The 21,374-nt window shown below is 44.4% G+C and overlaps 2 protein-coding genes across 2 annotated transcripts in view; one reads left to right on the forward strand and one right to left on the reverse strand.

The window, feature by feature from the left end:
* Positions 1–4,591, forward strand: part of rcc1 (regulator of chromosome condensation 1) — a 29,844-nt gene extending 25,253 nt beyond the window's left edge. The window contains exon 10 of the mRNA XM_078423473.1: positions 1,270–4,591. Coding sequence (XP_078279599.1) covers positions 1,270–1,445 — 176 coding nt within the window. The 3' untranslated portion in view covers positions 1,446–4,591. The remainder of the gene's footprint in view (positions 1–1,269) is intronic.
* Positions 4,592–9,506: 4,915 nt separating this feature from the next.
* Positions 9,507–21,374, reverse strand: part of LOC144606717 (delta-type opioid receptor-like) — a 35,475-nt gene continuing 23,607 nt past the window's right edge. The window contains exons 2-3 of the mRNA XM_078423032.1: positions 12,692–13,047; positions 9,507–11,000 (exon numbers count right to left, since the gene is read on the reverse strand). Of these exons, the coding sequence (XP_078279158.1) occupies positions 10,474–11,000; positions 12,692–13,047 (883 nt within the window). The 3' untranslated portion in view covers positions 9,507–10,473. The remainder of the gene's footprint in view (positions 11,001–12,691; positions 13,048–21,374) is intronic.

The following is a 21,374-nucleotide window of genomic DNA, read 5'->3' on the forward strand; positions in this document are numbered from 1 at the left end:
TTTTGAGATTTAGGCAAAAAAAATTATTACAAAAAATATTTTTAAAAAGTAAATTGTTCCTAGTGTAGAATAGTGTTAATGTGTGGGGCTTGCTGGTCAGTGAGGACTCGGTGGGCTGAAGGCCCTGTTTCTACACTGTATCTCTAAACTAAGCATTCAAGAGAGAGCTAGATAGAGCTCTTAAGGATAGCGGGGTCAGGGGGTATGGGGAGAAGGCAGGAACGGGGTACTGATTGAGAATGATCAGCCATGATCACATTGAATGGCGGTGCTGGCTCGAAGGGCTGAATGGCCTCCTCCTGCACCTATTGTCTATTATCTATTGTCTAAACTATACTTTTCCAGCAGTGGAAGCTTTGCGTGAATTGGGAGTTTATCCAGGTCAGACGGATACAACAGATTTCCACAGCGCAGTCTGTGGGAGAATCCTCCCATTCAATGTATCTGGTAATAAAACTGCATTGAATTTAAGCCCGGTAGCAGGTCCATTGGATTTATTCTCTGCTCAAGCCTCCCTGACATCCTACCAACCCTATTAACACATAGAATGGAATATCATTACTGCATTGTTATTGCCTGCAGCATCTGTAAGAACAAACAGAAGCAAGATAAGATCATATAGCCGCAGAATTTTTCCATTATTCAATGATAATGGCTGCATCCATAATTTTGCCCCATACACTGACCTTCACATTCTCAGACCATTCACACATCTCAGCCTTGATTATACTGAGTGTATCAAGAGTTCAGGAGCTGCAAAGGTTTAGCTGCATAAAAGCACTTTTAAAAATCATCCAAACTTGGTCCTAATGTTCCCCAGACTCTGCCTCATACATTCAAACTTGAGTAAAAAAAAGCCTTAATATCAATTAGTAGCAACACTTGTTGACAATTTATAACCCAATGAGAGTTTCCTGACTTTAATTCAACCTGCAGTATTTATGGATTTACAGGAGACTTGCAGATGCAGGAATGTTAAGCAAAAACATGTAGCCGGAGGAACTGAGTGGGTCAGGCAGCATCAGGGGAGGGAAATGGGCATCACTTCCCTCCACAGATGCTGCCTGACCCAATGGGTTCCTCCTGCACATTGTTTTTTTTTGCTGCAATATTTAAGTGTGGCTGCTGAAATTCTTTTAATATCATGGTGTCTGCTTCATTAGCCGTGAAACGCATGGGCATTCTCTGTTCATGAAACTTGCTGCACAAATCCAAGAATTGAGTGCACCTTTGGCCCTGATGCACTTTGGCTTTTCCCTGTTCTCCCAGGTCGAGCCTTTGCCTGGGGCATGGGGACAAATTTTCAGCTGAGCACAGGCACCGAGGAGGATGTGTGGAGCCCCTTCCAGATGATCGGTCAGCAGCTGGAGAACAGAATAGTCCTCTCCATCTCCAGCGGAGGCCAGCACACTGTGTTACTTGCAGCAGAAGGCGGAGAGAGCTGATATATCCGGCCACTCCACACAAAACCTACTGCCGAAACAAACCTCGACCTTCGTAAAGACTGAGCCCTCCACTTTCCCCCCAACCCTGAATGCAATGTTTTGTTATTACAGGAACTGATTTTATCTTGTTCATTTGTTTGTTTTCTATAACCCCCATGGAGTACACATCCCATCCGGACCTGGAACCTGTGTACTCTGCCGTGTCATTTTATTGTTTTGTTCCTGTCGTTAAGTCTTCACTTTGATAAGAATTGAATTTCATTATTGTGAGAGCCATTATTTTATGTTAAATCTCCCAAGTTTTTTTTGGGGGGGGGGGGGAATGGCCGGGCAGGCAAGTAGAAAAGGAAAAAAAAAATATTCTTTTAAAATCTAATAAATCTTTTTGTGATAGTTTTCTATAAGATTTTTGTATTTCTAATCCTTTTGTAATCCGACATATTTTGGTAGCTTGAATGTTTGTGTGTGGTGCTTCACGTGTGGCCCCTTTAGTTAGGATGCCACAATTGTGTTCTCATCTGTTGCAACTTTTGCTTGAGGCGCTCGGTTGGTAGTAAGATAAATTTTCCAATGGCAGGGGTCAAACCAGGAAGGGCACATTTTAGATCCTAGGTTGTATGAAAGAACATATAAGACGACACAAGCAGATTTAGCTGTAATGTTCAAACAGAAATTGGATAAAAAGTTAGTGATTGCAATGTAGTGACAGTGAAATTATTTTTCAAACAAAAGGGAACGAGCGGCAGAATGGCCTCCATTGCTGAGAAGGTATGTGGATTCCAGGTGTTCTATCATTCGTGGTGTCACATTTGCAGCGAGCAGTGGGGCTGAGATTGTTCTGGGGCCACGCCCTTCAGTATGCCCGGCGAGCCCACTGCCAACAGAGGCCCCGAGGCACAAGAGTGAGCAGAGACCGTTGGAAGCTCCCGGCGAGCGTCAACAAAAGGCGCGGCTGCTGAGGACGGAGAGCCGCAGGTCGGTTGAGGGCGTGCCATCGAGTGAGCAAAGTGGGACCAGGCGTGGGGCGGCCCCCTCGGAGAGCAAAGAGGACCCGACGTGGGGTAGCTGCCCTACCCTGGGCACTTTGGTGTCCTGCACATGGTGACTCTTTGCACACTTTGTGTACGGTGTGCAAACCAAAAAATGTCACCGATAATAAAGTATCATTCAATCTAGAAAACACGAGGAGGGGGGTGTGCAGGGCACTCATTGATGCCCAGATCCTGCAGTCTCTGTGGAGTTGTTCTGCCCGATGTGAGCAGGTTAGTGTGAGATGTAGTGTGCATGTAGCGGGAAATAACCAGGAGTTCCCTAAGTTGTGATGTTATCGTCTCTACTGTTCCACCCATTACCATAAAACACCATTAATCTGGCACACTTGGGACTCGGGAGGTGTGGGAGATTTTCTAGTCTATTAGATGATTTTCCAAGTAATACTCTTAACACGTATTTAATCCTTTTTTTCTGGCTGTTATGCAATGGTAAGATTTTCACTGAGCCCATTAAGTTTAAAAGACGTATTGGAACGAGGGCCTCTATTGTAGGAAGCGCGTGAAGCAGCAGTCTATGAGCCAATTGCTGTGCCATCAGGAATCTTGAACATTTGGATGGTGGGTTATCAAAGTTTTGCTAAGTCACAAATAAATTCCTTTGAGGCGCTGACTCAGCTCTTGATGTGGTCTCCTACTAAGAGTAGATAAGGTGATTGCTTTGCTGAACATGTGCTCTGTCTGCCAGGGCCAGCTGGAGCTCTGTTGCTAACCATTTAATTCCCATTCCGGTACCTGAGTGCCGAGATATACAGACCTCAATCTGTATGAATTTGCAATGAGCCCAGGCACACCTCAACGTTGTGTGCTCAGTCTTTTGTGTTCTACTCGCTCTATATCCAAAGCCATCTTTAAATTTGTTGACAATCACACCATTGGACTAACAACAGGCAACGAACGAAAGGTCAGAGTGCCGGAGGGAGATTGACAACAATGTCAATTTTGCTGTCAACAAAAATCTAGCTCTCAATATTAGCAAACCAATACACTGGCATTAGAAGCAAGATTGTGGGTGGCATGGTAGGAGTGGAGCTACTGCCTTACAGCGCCAGAGACCTGGGTTCGAACCAGACTGGGTGCTTGTCTGTACGGAGTCTGTATGTTCTCCCTGTGATTTGCATGGTTTTTCGCCGAGATCTTCGGTTTTCTCCCACACTCCAAAAATGTACCGGTTTGTAAGTTAATTGGCTTGGTATAAATGTAAAATTGTTCCTAGTGTCTGTAGGATAGTGTTAATGTGTGGGGATCACTGGTCGGTGTGGACTCGGTGGGCCAAAGGGCCTGTTTCTGCGCTGTATGTCTAAACTAAATTGAAATTTTAGGAAGGGAAATCTGAGGATCCAAGAATCTTTCTTCAACAGGACGACGATGGAGAGAGTCAACAGCTTTCAACTCAATTTCCTGGATGTGCATATCTCTGAAGATCTGTCCTGTGCCCAGCAATCACAAAGATAGCTCATCGATACCTCTGCTTCCTTAGATGATTGAAGAGATTCGGCACATCACCAAATACTTTATGGATCTGGTGTAGGGTAGAGAGCCTACTGAGTGGTTCAGTAACTCGAATGCCTAAGAATGAATAAGCTCCAAGAAGTGGCAGACATTGCCTGGTCAGTGATGAGTATTGTCCTTCCAGCCATCAAAGGGATTTACCGGAGAAGCTGCCACAACGAGGTTAATATCAAAGACCGACACAGCCCTGGCTGCCCTGTCATCTTGCTGCTACCATCAGGAAGAAGATACCAGAGCCAGAGAAGCATAACATCCAGGTTGAAGAACAGATGCTTCCTAGCGATGCACGGCTTTTTGAACTACACTGCACAGCCCAACCTCAGCAACGATCTACCTTGGGTGTTGATTTGTGATCGCACTCTGTACTTTGGTTCAGCACTTTTATAGTCTGGTTACCCAGTACCATTAATTACTAATTTATTGTATTATTGTTTATTATATTTCAGTCTATTGCATTAATGGGCCTGCAAAGCTGCAGCAAGTAAGAATTTCATTGTTCTGTTGCCGGATCATATGACAATTAATTCTTGAAATTGGCTTGTACATTGTTGCTGCACTACCATCTACCACCAGGAGATGGTGATCCTGCATCAGTTTTGAAATAAATCTTTAATAATCTAAATATTGCCATCTGCTGTCAGAATTAATACAGGCAGGAGCACTTTTAATGTCTGTTCTGAATCGAGAAGCAGTCAGTAATTTTAAAAGAAAACAAAATGTCGTAAAAGCAGGCAAGCTGTATAAGTAGCGAGAAAATAGATTTAGTGTCTCGGGGTGATGACTTTGTACCAAACACTCTTGTCACCATCAAGCTTAAATAGCAACACTTTTACTCTCCACAGATAATGCCTCAACAGTATGTTTTCAGCAGGACTCTGAAGGGCCCCAACCTGAAACATCGTCTGCTGTTCCCTTCACGTATGCTGTCTGACCTGCTGAGTTCCTCCGGCACTTTGTTCCTTGCAGAAGATTCCAGCATCGACTCATGGTTAATTGATGGTTAATTGTCATATGCACTGAAAGTGCAACCATTAATTTCTTGCAACAGCAAACGGGTCTGTAAACATATGCAACCGGACAACGACCCTGCCTGATTTGGTAATTTCCTACATCCGAATTGCTTTATAGATGGGTGGGTGTAAAAGTGTCGCTGGTACATAGTTAGAGAATATCCATATTCTTTCCCTTCATGTTGATCAGCATGAGTGTCGTGTTGCAGAGTTGAAGGAGCATGCAGGAATTCAAGCCCTGCTGGTAATTACTTGGCTTGTTCCTTGTAGGCGGCACAGACTATTCCAGCCTTCCTGGCTCAGTACCACACAACAACGTAGACCCGTACATTGGCAGGAGGGCACAGGTGCAAAATAACCTCCCTGTATTTCTCCCACTAGTTTCTGTTTTGAGGTCAGGCTATGCAACAATTACTAAACTGCATTTAGTGCAACCTGTCTACTCCTGAGTTAGAACTGAGGAGGAGTTATCTCTTCTTCAATCCTTTTCCAACTTGTGCACTACATTTGATTCAATGACTAGCGAGACTCTGGCATTTGTCAGTTCAAGAATTTCTTTAACAAGTATACCTAATGCTGCATTAGGTATAGACTGATTATAGAGAGACCATGATGGATCTCGTACATGGAAAGGACAGGTTTGGAGGAATGTGGACCAAATGCTGGCAGGTGGGACATGTTGGCCGGTGTGGGAAAGTTGGGCCGAAGGGCCTGTTTCCACACGACCACTCTATGTCCATGGTATCTGACCATTTAGGTCACTCGGTGTGAAGATGTACAAAAACAGGAAAGTTCCATTGAAATAAAGATGGTAGCTTTCATTTATAGATGGTTTTCTCAATCTCGTCATGGTTAAGGAGCCTTGGATGGAATTAAAAACATTTTTAAATAGAGGTTTGGCTCAGAAGTGATAGCAGAATTAGGCCATTCCGTCTGTCAAGTCTACTCTGCCATTCAATCATGGCTGATATATCTTTCCCTCTGAACCCCATTCTCCTGCCTTCTCCCCATCGCCCTTGACATCCGTACTAATCAAGAATCTATATCTGCCTTCAAAATATCACTGAGTGTAGGAAAGGCCGCTGTCTGTTGCACAGTGCATGATCACAGAAGCAGTAATAACTGTTCTTAGTGTTGGTTGAGGCATAAATATTATACAGGAAAGCTTGACTGATCTTTGGAATTGTGTCATGAGGGCACTTGCATTAGTCTGAGAGAGCTATCGCACCATAATTTAATGTATCATTCATAAGTTATTAACTCTGATGGCGCAGTGCTCCTTCAGTATTGCGCGTGTCAGCCTAGATTAAGTTATTTTCTGTGGAATGATACTTGAATCCAGAACCTATGTGCTCAAAAGATCCATGTAATAGCCACATTGTTCCTCGTCTGAAGAGTAATGCTAGTGAGTCTAGCAGCTTAGTGAAGGCTTATGAGCTCAACAGCATACTCATTATGGTTTGGCTGCTCCTATCAGGTGGGTAAAATAGAGCAGGTTGATTCAGCTTGGGGATCTGTGTGCATGGGAGATACTATCAGTTTTCATTTGTTGTATGATGAAATAATGCACAAGGAAGGAATATGTGTGATTACTCCCCGGGCCACTGGCAACTATTTATCCCAGAATTGACATTCTTATGAATGAATTAAGTGTCGTTTAATCTCATTGCTATTTATGGTATTTTACTGTATATAAATGAGCATAAATGGAAAGTCAAACCAGGGAAGGACTTTCATTGTGAATGGCAGGGTTTTGGGAAGTGTTGTAGAGCAGCGGGCTCCAGAAGTGTAATTAAATAGTTCCTTAAAAATGGCATCACAGGTAGATCGGGTGGTCAAGAAAGCTTTGGGCACATTGGCCTTCATCAGTCAGGGTATTGAGTTATTCTTCTTACACATTGAAGATAATGTCTGAAGAAGGATCCCAAGCCTAAACATAATCTATTCATGTTCTCTAGAGATGCCAACTGACCTACTGAGTTACTCCAGCTCTGTGTCCTTTTGAAGAGGTTGGGCAGGATAAGACTTTATTCCTTGGAGTGCAGGAGGACGAGGGGTAATCTTATACATGTATATGACCATGAGAGGAAAAGATAGGGTAAATGCACAGAGTCTTTTACCCAGAGTAACAAGAATCAAGCACCAGAGGACATCGGTTTATGGTGAGAGGGGAAAGATTTAACAGGAATCTAAGGGTCACCTTTTTGTCACAGATGGTGGTGGGTATATGGAACAAGCTGCCATAGGAGTTAGTTGAGGCAGGTACTATAACAATATTTAAAAGACTTTTGGACAGGAGCATAGATGGGAAAGGTTTAGAGGGATACGGCCCAAACGTGGGCAGTGGGACTACAGTGGAAGGGGATCTTGGTCGGTATGGACTAATGCTTCTTTGAATGGAAGTGATTACATTTCAAAAAAGGCTGTACCTAGTAACACTAGCCAGGCAGAATTGAGGTGACTGTAATTCCCTTGTCAAAGTTTGCTCTAACTGACTGAGATTGAAGTTAAATATAACTACGCTCCCCTCTACATTTCACCATCCACTCCACTCTAACCTGTCGGTTGTCTCCTACGCTGATACAACGAAGGACAATACTTCATCTTCTGCCAGGGTATGTTGCAACCTTCTGGATTCGGGGTTGAATTCTTCAACTTTAGACAGCTCCATATGCATCAGCTGTCTTAATTTCTGGCTTCATTTTGGTCCAGCTTTTATTTCTCCTGATTGGGCATGTCCCAGAGTCTCGATATTACAATACTTCACATGCACACAATAATAATGTAATATACTTCTAACTCCCACTTCTAACGCTGTCATAACCCCATTGGGACTCTATCAGAGTTGTTCCCTTCTGTTCTATCCATCCCTCCACCATCTTCTCTTCTGAAAACTAAGTTATTTTTGTAAATAGGCCCTTTGGCCCAGAATCTGCACTGACCAGCCATCCCCGTACATTAACACTATCCTAGCACACTAGGGACAATATTTTTACGTTTATACCAAGCCAATTAACCTACGAGCCCCTGTTCATCTTTTAGAGTGAGGGAGGAATCCAAAGATCTCTGAGAAAACCCATGCGAACGTACAAACTCCTTACAGACAGCACCCATAGTCTGGACCGAACCCGGGTCTCTGGCACTATGGGCTTTGTAAGGCAGCAACTCTACCGCTGCACCACCTTTTTCTCTCTGCTGGTTCTGACAAAGCGTCCCGTTGAGGCATAAACGCTCTCCTTTTCCTCAGATTCTGCCCGAACTGCTGACTGTTTCCAGCATTTTCTGTTTTTATTTCAATTTGTTGGCATCTGCGGTTTCTTGATGTTTGTACCACTGCCTGACTTGGTTGCCGGCTTTGATGATGCTCCTTACAATACATTTTATTGACCGAACATTTGATCAGCTTTCTTTGGTTCACTATTCCAGTGGTATCTCACTTAGCACTCACAATGCCTTGCCGGGAATCAGAGCGCAGACTGGGCACAGCTCCAAAAGTGGCAATAATACGTAGAAGGCACCTGCAGATGCTGGAATATACCGAAGATAGACACAAAGCGCTGGAGTAACTCAGCGGGGCAGGCAGCATCTCTGGAGAGAAAGGATGGGTGACCTTTTTTCTGACTGCATAATACACTCTGCTCCCATTGACGGAGCACCAGCATTGACGTTGATTCTCACTTGCCAAACTCACGCAAACAGCACAACTACGATTGGCAACCTTGCTTGCATTTGCGGTACAGTAGCACAGCCGTAAGGCTGCTGCCTTACAGTAAGTACCACAGACCAGGGAACGGTCCTGACTATAGTTACTGCCTGTGCAGAGTTTATACGTTCTCCGTGTGACTGGGGGTTTTCTCCAGGTGCTCCAGTTTCCTTCCCACATTCCAAAGACGTACAGGTTTGTAGGATGATTGGCTTCTATAAATTGCCCCTAGTGTGTAGGATCCAAAAGTGGGATAACTTAGAACTAGTGCACGAGTGATTGATGGTCGGCGTGGATTCGGTGGGCCGAAGAGCCCATTTCCACGCTGTATCTCTAAACTTAACCTTGTAATCTGGAAACTTGTGCTTTTGATTTCAAAATATTTTCAAATATTTTTCCCCATGGGCAAAGAGTACTACAACAGCACTCACTCTGCAAGATAGCACTAAGCAAAGGACTAATGTCTGTAATCAAAGCACACTGTTGTAGTTTCAGGTCTATGGTCGAACGTCACAGGCCAGGATTCCTTCCCAGTTCTCCCTCTATCTTCCTGTCTCCACCTATACCCTTCCTTTGTCCCGCCCCCCTGACATCAGTCTGAAGAAGGGTCTCGACCCGAAACGTCACCCATTCCTTCTCTCCTGAGATGCTGCCTGACCTGCTGAGTTACTCCGGCATTTTGTGAAATAAATACCTTTGATTTGTACCAGCATCTGCAGTTATTTTCTTGCACTCACAGGCCAGGATGATCTGTTACTGGAGAGGAATAAAGCTTGGCAGGAGAAAATGTGATCAACTCTTTAATCAATGTGTTTACAATGCCAGAAATAAGATACATATCTCAACTCGTATTTTACAGCAATAACTTCAGACACATTTATAGCGTTATAAAATATTAACAAATAAATTTCTCCTTGACATCAGTCCGGCTGCTGAATTTCAATGTCCCATGTTTGCATACTACTACAGAGAGATAGAAGCAAATCATTTTTAGTCTTTGCCGTTAAGTGATGCACTTTCATATCCTTTTATGTTTGGGAATGATTCTAAGGAAACAAGGCCATTGTTTCATAAAAGCGTCATCAGCAACAATAGAGATATCAGAACTGCCTACATTCCTTTAAGAAGATAATCAAATCTCTGCAGTAACTGCATGAAAACATATACATAACTCAATGCAGGGAGATACATTTAACCAACGTTTAATGACTTGTGTAATCGTGATAATTGCAAGTAAATGATGTTTAGTTCCATTTTTCCAACAAAAGTTAGAAAACTTTAACATCAAGTCAACAACCTTGACACATTGAAACAAGGCAACTTCTTCAAAAAAAGTAGACCTTTGTGCCAAAGGCTATATATATAGTGTTTATATATATAGTGTTTATATATATACATATATATATATATATATATATATATATATATATATATATATATATATATATATATATATACACACACATAAGCTTCCTATGTAAAAATAATTGCTGTTATTTTTCCTTGTTACAAGCAATCACTTAAAATGGTTAAATGAAAATTTAACAAGATTACAGTGTGATCTAAACTCCCTGGTAAACTGAGGCAAGTAAGTTAATGCTTTGTGTTTTTTTCCCCTTCCTAAAGATTTACAATCAATCAGACTTTATTTGAAATATCAATAGTTAAAACTCGGTTGTAATTTGCGTGACTTCAGAATTCAGGTCCTGTTCTCTCCGAGAGTACGAGCCCTTGGCGGGCTTGCTCACGCCTAGTCATACCGGCTTGTTGGCGACGTCGGAAGGGGTGCAGGCACAAACCGATTCCCTGGTGGTCTTCCTGGCTCGAGTGAAGCTGTTCTCCTCCAGCCTGGTCCGCAGGGGCAGGCAGAAATCACGGAAGTAGCGCTTGAAGTTCTCGTCCAGGAAGGCGTAGAGCACGGGGTTGAGGCAGCTGTTGGTGTACCCAAGGGCAATGCAGAAGTGCCAGCTGACGGACATCAAGGGACTGTCGCTGACTTTCACCAGCGCCTTGACCATGACAAAGATGTGGATGGGCGTCCAGCAGATGATGAAGATGGCCACCACAATGAGGACCATCCGGGTGATCCTCCGCAGGTTCCTGTCCTTCTCTTTGGAGCCAGAGAGGAGGCGGACACTTCTCAGACGTAGAATCATCAGGCTGTAGCAGATGGTGATCACTAACACCGGTATGACAAAGGCAAATATGAAGACGCAAATCTTTGTTACGTTTTCCCAGTATGTTTTGGGCTCTGGGAATTGAATGAGACACATCACACTGCCTAGAAGTGAAGAAAGATAAATGCACATGAAAAGTAAAAGTTATTAAATGCACTCACTCCATGAGAATGTGGTATTGTAGGCAAGAATATTCCTTATTCTTCACAACTTCAATGCCCTTGAAAATATGAAATGGGCTTCTTATTTCTTGAAACCATTGCAGATATTGTGAAAGTTTTCCCAGAGGGCTTTTATTAAAGGTTAGGGATATTCAAAATGAAAGGGAATAGACTTAGATTTAGATAACCTTTTCATGAGCTCAAGATAGAGCAATGGAATTTACAACCCTTGAATAAAATGTTAGACTGGTGAAGGAAAGACATAAAGTGTAGTTCCCCAATGTGTATTTCAAGAGAGAGTTAGGTATAGCTCTTCGGGCTAACGGAATCAAGGGATATGGGGGAAAAATCAGGAACGGGGTACTGATTTTGGATGATCAGCCATGATCATATTAAATGGCGGTGCTGGTTCGAAGGGCCGAATGGCTTACTCCTGCACCTATTTTCGATGTATCTTAAAAGCAATCTCCCACTTGAAACAGAGAGAGCTTCAGCCATGGGCAATTTGGGGTGGCATGGATGAATTGGGCTGAAGGGCCTGCTTCTGTGCTGTATGGCTCTATGAACCTCTCCTACGGAAGACCCTGACCAATATGGGAATGGCCAGACCGTTACAAAGATGGTGAATAATCTGACTGCTATTTGTGCCATGGATCGCGTTGCTGCAGTGAAGGTGCGGTGTTCTAATTTTCCCTATCAAAACATTTTAAATGACCAGTGTGCAGGGACCAGGGAAGCTAAGAGCACTCAAGTGCACGGAACAGGCTTGACTCTTGGAAATGGACAAGGGACATGGATCCTTGTCAAGGGGCTTCTTCATCTTGACTTCTCTACAATTCTTTTATTTATCTATTCATGAACTGGAATCAGTGCGATGCTGATAATCCCAATGTTTATTGGCCATCTCTAATTACCCTCGAGAAGCTAATGACAAACAGCCTTGTTGAATTGCTTTGTTCTTCTGGTGCAAGGACAGTTCTCCCCTCTCCCTTCGGGCAAAAGGCACAGAAGCGTGAAAACACACACCTCCAGATTCAGGGACAGTTTCTTCCCGGCTGTTATCTGGCAACTGAACCATCCTACCAACAACTAGAGAGCAGTCCCGAACTACTATCTACCCCTCATTGGAGACCATCGGACTATCTTTGATCAGACGTTACTGGCTTTATCCTGCACTAAACGTTATTCCCTTTTTCATGTATCTGTACAATGCGAATTACCTGATTGTAATCATGTATTGTCTTTCCACTGACTGGTTAGCACACAACAAAAGCTTTTCACTGTACCTACTTTGTACACAAAGTAACAGTGGACCATTAAATCTATGTGGCCTCTGTTCAAGAGAGAGTTGGATATAGCTCTTCGGGCTAAGAGAATCATGGGATATGGGGAGAAAGCAGGAACGGGGTACTGATATTGGATGATCAGGCATGATCATATTCAATGGCGGTGCTGGCTCGAATGGTCGAATGGCCTATTCCTGCACCTATTTCTATGTTTAGTGCCTCCCCTTTCCAGCGGGGATATTTTTTCCCCTCCTTGATCTATCAAAAGCCGATATGATTTTTCACATGAAACCTCTTCACCATCTGTGTGCTGAGGTGACCACCATGTTCTGGTGTGGTTGCACTTACCCTTGCCATCAGGCCTGGTGATAGCCATGACCATCACCGGCACCCCGATGGTTGATGACAGGAGCCACATGCAGACATTGACGATCTTGGCGTTGGTGGGCGTGCGGAAGTCCAGCGCCTTCACGGGGTGGCAGACAGCGATGTAGCGATCGACGCTCATCATTGTCAGGGTGAAGATGCTGGTGAACATATTGTAGTAATCGATCGATATAATGATCTTGCACAACAGCTCCCCAAAGGGCCAAGTGTGCATCAGATATTTGGCGCTCTGGAATGGCAGCGTGCTTGTGGCCAGGGCATCAGCCAGGGCAAGATTGAAGATGTAAATATTGGTGGCCGTTTTCATTTTTGTGTACCTGCAAAAAAAAGAAAGAAAGCAACAAAAATCAATGATTGCAGTTGTGATCTTTGGTGGAATAATTCCACAGGGACCGATTTGTGCAGAGATGGCCTCAGCGGACAGACACAAAAATGCTGGAGTACCTCAGTGGGTTGGGCAGCATCTCTGGAGAAAGGGAACGGATGACGTTTCGGGGTCGGAACCCTTCGCCGAATTCCACAGGTGACATCCACAGATTTAGATTTTAGATTTAGAGATACAGCGCAGAAACAGGCCCAGCGGGTCCATGCCACCCAGCGATCCCCGCACACTAACACTATGTTGCCCTGTGTCAAGTTGCCTTCAGCTTTACAGCCCTGGACTCTCTGGTGCACCGGATGCCACTCAGGGAAGAAAGCTGGCCATAATTTTCTAGGAGCAGAATTAGGCCATTCGGCCCATTGAGTCTATTCTGCCATTCAATCGTGGCTTATCTTTCCCTCTCAACCCCGTTCTCTTGCCTTCGCCCCATAACCCCTGACACCCTTATTAATCAAGATAAGGACACAAAATGCTGGAGGAACAGCAGGTCAGGCAGCATCTCTGGAGAACATGGATATATATGTAAAAGATGGAATGATGCACTTTGATTGTTTGTTCATTTGTTTGCTTGCATTTATATATATATTTATATATATATATAAAATAAAATAAAAGTTTTATATATATATATTTAACTTTTTTGTTGTTTATTACAGGTTTTACAGAGTACTATATTTACATATCTGTTGTGCTGCTGCAAGTAAGAATTTCATTGTTCCGTTTCGGGACATAAGACAATAAAACACTTGACACTTGGCTAGCTGATGTTTTGGGTCCCTTTCTATGTTCTCCAGAGATGCTACCTGACTGTTGAGTTACTCCCACACTTTGTGTTCTTTTGTGTATAAACCAGCACCTTCAGTTTCTTGTTCCTACAAGAAAGATGGCCACACATTTTCCTTCCTCCTCACCCTCAAGACCAAAATACAATGATACGGTGATGACCCAAGGGCTGAGATCAGTTAACTCAATCCAAATGAAGGTTTAGAGCAAGTCTCTATTACTCATTAATTGAGTCATAGAGTGATACAGTGTGGAAACAGGCCCTTCGGCCCAACTTGCCCGCACAGCCGACTTGTCCCAGCTGCACTAGTCCCACCTGCCTGCGTTTGGTCCATATTCCTCCAAACCTGTCCTATCCATGTACCTGCCTAACTGTTTCTTAAATATTGGGATAGTCCCAGCCTCAACTACCACCTCTGGCAGCTTGTTCCATACACCCACCTCCCTTTGTGTGAAAAAGTTACCCCTCATTTCCCCTTCGCCTTAAACCTATTCATTCCCTTGCCTTGATATAGACAATAGACAATAGGTGCAGGAGTAGGCCATTCAGCCCTTCGAGCCAGCACCGCCATTCAATGTGATCATGGCTGATCACTCTCAATCAGTACCCCGTTCCTGCCTTCTCCCCATACCCCCTCACTCCGCTATCCTTAAGAGCTCTATCCAGCTCTCTCCTGAAAGCATCCAACGAACTGGCCTCCACTGCCTTCTGAGGCAGAGAATTCCACACCTTCACCACTCTCTGACTGAAAAAGTTTTTCCTCATCTCCGTTCTAAATGGCCTACCCCTTATTCTTAAACTGTGGCCCCTTGTTCTGGACTCCCCCAACATTGGGAACATGTTTCCTGCCTCTAATGTGTCCAATCCCCTAATTATCTTATATGTTTCAATAAGATCCCCCCTCATCCTTCTAAATTCCAGTGTATACAAGCCCAATCGCTCCAGCCTTTCAACATACGACAGTCCCGCCATTCCGGGAATTAACCTAGTGAACCTACGCTGCACGCTCTCCATAGCAAGAATATCCTTCCTCAAATTTGGAGACCAAAACTGCACACAGTACTCCAGGTGCGGTCTCACCAGGGCCCGGTACAACTGTAGAAGGACCTCTTTGCTCCTATACTCAACTCCTCTTGTTATGAAGGCCAACATTCCATTGGCGTTCTTCACTGCCTGCTGTACCTGCATGCTTCCTTTCATTGACTGATGCACTAGGACACCCAGATCTCGTTGAACTCCCCCTCCTCCTAACTTGACACCATTCAGATAATAATCTGCCTTTCTATTCTTACTTCCAAAGTGAATAACCTCACACTTATCTACATTAAACTGCATCTGCCATGTATCCGCCCACTCACACAACCTGTCCAAGTCACCCTGCAGCCTTATTGCATCTTCCTCACAATTCACACTACCCCCCAACTTAGTATCATCTGCAAATTTGCTAATGGTACTTTTAATCCCTTCGTCTAAGTCATTAATGTATATCGTAAATAGCTGGGGTCCCAGCACCGAACCTTGCGGTACCCCATTGGTCACTGCCTGCCATTCCGAAAGGGACCCATTTATCCCCACTCTTTGCTTTCTGTCTGTCAACCAATTTTCTATCCATGTCAGTACCCTACCCCCAATACCATGTGCCCTAATTTTGCCCACTAATCTCCTATGTGGGACCTTGTCGAAGGCTTTCTGAAAGTCGAGGTACACCACATCCACTGACTCTCCCCTGTCAATTTTCCTAGTTACATCCTGAAAAAATTCCAGTAGATTTGTCAAGCATGATTTCCCCTTCGTAAATCCATGCTGACTCGGAATGATCCTGTTACTGCTATCCAAATGCTCAGCAATTTCGTCTTTTATAATTGACTCCAGCATCTTCCCCACCACTGATGTCAGACTAACTGGTCTATAATTACCCGTTTTCTCTCTCCCTCCTTTCTTAAAAAGTGGGATAACATTTGCTATCCTCCAATCCACAGGAACTGATTCTGAATCTATAGAACATTGAAAAATGATCTCCAATGCTTCCACTATTTCTAGAGCCACCTCCTTAAGTACCCTGGAATGCAGACCATCAGGTCCTGGGGATTTATCAGCCTTCAGTCCCATCAGTCTACCCAAAACCATTTCCTGCCTAATGTGGATTTCCTTCAGTTCCTCCATCACCCTAGGTTCTCCGGCCCCTAGAACATTTGGGAGATTGTGTGTATCTTCCTCAGTGAAGACAGATCCAAAGTAATGGTTTAACTCGTCTGCCATTTCTTTGTTCCCCATAATAAATTACCCTGCTTCTGTCTTCAAGGGACCCACATTTGCCTTGACTATTTTTTTCCTCTTCACGTACCTAAAAAAACTTTTGCTATCCTCCTTTATATTATTGGCTAGTTTACCCTCGTACCTCATCTTTTCTCCCCGTATTGCCTTTTTAGTTAACTTTTGTTGCTCTTTAAAAGAGTCCCAATCCTCCGTCTTCCCACTCTTCTTTGCTATCTGACCCATGGCAGTCAACTGAATTACTTCCAAAGGGCCAATTCTCACCAGAGTGCTGGCAGATATTTAGGCCTTAATCAGCATCAATAAAACCAGAGGTGACCTAATCATTATCAATTAGCTGTGTGTGGGAGTTGATGTGTGAACTAATTGCTGGATCTACTGCATTACAACGGTGAGTATCTTTCAAAAAAAGTGCTTTGTAGGTTCAAAAGCATTTTGGAACATCCTGAAGTCATGATAGGAATGACACGATGCGGTAAATGGGGGGGGAAATAAACAGTACATATAGAAACTGAAAATGCTGGAGATGTCGAGCAGATGAGATAGCATCTGTGGAAAGAGAAACCGAGTTAACGTTTCAGGTCTGAGGCAATGTTGGAACCTGGAGCTGACTTGTGTGAAGTCAGGAAGGCTGGCTGGCTCTGTCCTGGGGGCAGAGTTGGATTCATGGGAGGTGGTCAGTGGTCTTGGAGGGGAGGATGCTCCTCAAACTGTGGAGCATCTCGGACAATGCAGCTCACCCCCTCCATGACACACTGGTCAACCTGAGGAGCACCTTCAGCAACATAGAAACATAGAAAATAGGTGCAGGAGTAGGCCATTCGGCCCTTCGAGTCTGCACCGCCATTCAATATGATCATGGCTGATCATCCAACTCAGTATCCCGTACCTGCCTTCTCTCCATACCCCCTGATCCCTTTAGCCACAATGGCCACATCTAACTCCCTCTTAAATATAGCCAATGAACTGGCCTCAACTACTTTCTGTGGCAGAGAATTCCACAGATTCACCACTCTCTGTGTGAAAAAAAAACGTTCTCATCTCGGTCCTAAAAGACTTCCCCCTTATCCTTAAACTGTGACCCCTTGTTCTGGACTTCCCCAAAATCGGGAACAATCTTCCTGCATCTAGCCTGTCCAACCCCTTAAGAATTTTGTAAGTTTCTATAAGATCCCCCCTCAATCTTCTAAATTCCAGCGAGTACAAGCCGAGTCTATCCAGTCATTCTTCATATGAAAGTCCTGCCATCCCAGGAATCAATCTGGTGAACCTTCTCTGTACTCCCTCTATGGCAACAGACTGGTTCCACCAAGATGCAGCACAGAACGCCACAGGAGATCCTTCTTCCCTGTGGCTATCAAACTGTACAACTCCTCCCCCTTCTGTCATGGGGTAGACTGACCCCCCCCCCTCCCCAATCTTTGCACACCCAAAATCCTTTCCACTCGTTACTTTAATTTCATGTTTCATGTATCTTGTGTTGTATGACTGTTGGCAGACCAATTTCCCTCCTGGGATAAATAAAGTTCTAATGCATCGTATTGTATCGTAAGATTGCTTAAGAAGCATTGTGATAATGGGCAGGTGGATGGGATCATGGTTTAACCTCTATTGATGCATTGTTCCCACAGCCAGCACAGAGAGCTCCTCTGTATCAGCACGGAATGAAACTTAAAGCCGCAACCTTTTTGATTTGAAACATCGTGCCACTAATGCACACTAATGAATTGGGAAAGCACTTCTCGTGATTTCAAATGTATTCCTCAGACACAATTGACTCCAAAGGAAATCTGCACATTTATGATGCAGTAGTACAAGGCTACAGCCAATTCTGCTTGACTGATCCTATCAATGGTTGTTGATGGTGTCTGACATGACTATAGGTTTCACTGTTCCCTTGTGTCCTAGTTCCATGCATGGTTGGTTCAACTACAACAGAACAGGAAATGGCAATATCACCAGGCTTAACCCAAGTGGAGCATTGTATGTGAAATTGCGTCTCCGTTTTCGTGTTCATGCTGAATAAAAAATCATTGTCTAGACCTCAGTGGTGGCGGATGGATGGGAACTAAGTCACTTCTTGTCTAGGACAGATACTTAAGACAGAGCTCTTAAGGATAGCGGAGTCAGGGGGTATGGGGAGAAGGCAGGAACGGGGTGCTGATTGAGAATGATCAGCCATGATCACATTGAATGGCTCGAAGGGCCGAATGGTCTCCTCCTGCACCTATTGTCTATTGTCTAAAATGCTGCTGTAATTCAGTGGGGCAGGCAGCATCTCTGGAGAGAAGGAATGGGTGACGTTTCAGCTCGAGACCCTTCTTCAGACACCTAGAAAGTGAAGTCTGCAGAAGGGTCTCGACTCGAAACATCATTCCATTCTTTCTCACCAGAGATGCTGCCTGTCCCGCCGAGTTACTCCAGCATTTTGTGTCCATCTTCGGTTTAAAGCGGCATCTGCAGTTCCTTCCTACACATCCTTGTCTAGGATGTTATGGTCTGTTTGTGTTTGAATTGGCTAGCTGAAAATATTGTCAGATCACAACTGTTCTCTGTCTGGTCTAACTTCCTGCGCCAAACATGATGAGCTTAAAGTCTACTTTATAATGTTTTCTGAAGCGCAGTAAATTCCCAACAGAGGCACCATCTGTAGAGTTACAGTGACATCTCATATCCAAAGTTGTCTTTTGCAAGTTTTACATCAGATTTCTGGTATTTTGCTGGAACTCTACTTCATCCACTTCAAATAAAAGTAGGTGAATGGCTGCATTAAGATTCACCCCTTTTTTTATATTACTGCCATTTTAAATGGATAAATAGGAGTCCATTAAATCAAGCACCAAATGAGTAAATTCCACTGGCAGCAGAGTTGCTGTGTGAAGGATATCGAGGGACAATATGCAGCCAAATATTGACATGCATTGTAATGGGCAGGAGGGGCCATTTCATTTACAAGTTGGTACGGAGGTGCTGCACGGTGGCACAGATGGCACAGCTTCAACCTCACAGCTCCAGCTGCCTGGGTTTAATCCTGACACCGGTACTGTTTGTGTGGAGCTTGCATGGTCCTCATGTTTCCTCTGGGCGCTTTGCTGCACATCCCAAAGGTCATAGAATCATACAGAATGGGATCAGGGCCTTAGGCCCAACTTGCCCACACCGACCAACATGTGCCATCTGCTTGCGTTTGGCACATATCCCTCTCAACCTCTCCTGTCTAATTGCTTCTTAACTCAACTCTTCCCCCCCCCCCCCCCCCTCCGGCAGTTCCTTCCATTACATGTGTGAAAAAGTTATCCCTCAGATTCCCATAAAATCTTTCCCCCTTCACCTTAAACTTACGGGCTGGTGTGTAGGTGGCGAGATTCATTGGCTGCCTAGTGCAGGTGGGTGGTATCCTTGATGGGAATCGGGAGAGAATAAGTTCCAGGGAAGCTCAGTGGGGGAGTGGGATTGCTCTGTGACCTGGCATTGATTCAATGGGAAGAATGATCTCATCCTACAATGTATAGAAATGTGGAACTTGACTATGCAGCACTGTTAGGGCGGCACAGTGATGCAGTGGTAGAGTTGCTGCCTTACAGTGCCAGAGAACCGGGTTCGATCCTGACAACGGGTGCTGTCTGTACGGAGTTTGTACGTTCGCCCCGTGACCTACAGTATGTGGGTTTTCTCCGAGATCTTCGGTTTCCTCCCACACTCCAAAGACGGACAGGTTTGTAGGTTAATTGGCTTGGTATAAAGGTAAATTGTCCCTAGCGTGCGTAGGATAGCGTTAATGTGCGGGGATCGCTGGGCGGTGTGGACTCGGTGGGCCGAAGGGCCTGTTTCCACGATATATCTCTAAGCGAAACCAAAAGACTCCCTCAGTGTCAGTCTATATTATCCACCAAAGACATTACATGTGACGAGAATGTCATCCACTGTTTGAACATTGGGCTTGCAGGTTACATGTGAAGGCGAATGGAACCCCTATGACTTGTCTTCAGTGAAATCATTTATGTTGTGAAGATATTTAATCTCCAAGCATTGGTGTTACACAGTGGCGCAGCTGGTAGAGCTGCTGCCTCACGGCACCAGTGACCTAGGTTCGATCCTGAACTCGGGTGGTGTCTGTGTCCATGTGGGTTTCCGGGTGCTCCGGTTTCATCCCACATTCCAAAGACATGCAGGTGTGCAGCTTAATTGGCCTCTGTAAATTGCCCCTAGTGTGTCGGGAGGAGATGGGAAAGAGGGATAACGAAGAAGCTAGTATGAATGGATGATCGATAGTCAGCGTGGGCTCAGTGGGCCGAAGGTCCTGTTTCAATGCTGTATCTCTAAACCAGCTCTGTTAACCTGGCATGTATGGAACAGTTTTAAAATTATCTTTGCTTTGTCAAATTGCGGTAATAAAAATGTTAAACCAACTGTAAAAACAAGTACAGCAATTAGCCAGTTATAAGCAGCTTGTGTGGATAAACAGTGCATTTTTTCATGTTTTTGTGGTGTAATAATGGTGGCGCAGCGGTAGAGTTGCTGCCTCGCAGTGCCGGAGACCTGGGTTCGATCCCTACTACGGGTGCTGTCTACAGAGTTTGTACCTTCTCCAGGTGAACGCGTGCGTTTTCTCCCACACTCCAAAGATGTACAGGTTTGTAGGTTAATTGGCTTGGTATAAACGTGAATGGTCGCTAGTGAGTGCAAGATAGTGTTAATGTGCGGGGATCGTCGGTCGGTGCGGTCTCGGTGGGCCGAAGGGCCTGTTTCTGTGCTGTATCTCTAAACTAAAATAAGATGAACTGCTACTGCATCATTAATTGCACTTTGTCTTTTCCTAGGGTAACTTGGCAATTGTTCACAAGATGCCAGCTGTTTGGGGACAGGCTCTCTTGGGAACAGGAAGGCTCTCTTGCTTAGTTTTTTTGTGGTGTACTTGTGGGAAGATTAGCATTGCAGATCTTGTAAGTGAAGGTAAGTTTCAGAGTAGAAGCTGCTGCAAATGAAGGAGCACTAAAATGGAGGAAAAATTCTAGAAATAAAATGCTTGGTTTGGTTTAGTTTAGAGATACAGCGCAGAAACAGGCCCTTCGGCCCAATGAATCCGTGCCGCCCAGCGATCCCCGCACATTAACGTTATCCTACACACACTCGGGACAATTTTACATCTATACCAAGCCCATTAACCTACAAACCTGTACGTCTTTGGAGTGTGGGAGGAAACC

Source organism: Rhinoraja longicauda, chromosome 27 (genome assembly GCF_053455715.1).
Source record: "Rhinoraja longicauda isolate Sanriku21f chromosome 27, sRhiLon1.1, whole genome shotgun sequence".
In the NCBI taxonomy this organism is placed as follows: domain Eukaryota; kingdom Metazoa; phylum Chordata; class Chondrichthyes; order Rajiformes; family Arhynchobatidae; genus Rhinoraja; species Rhinoraja longicauda.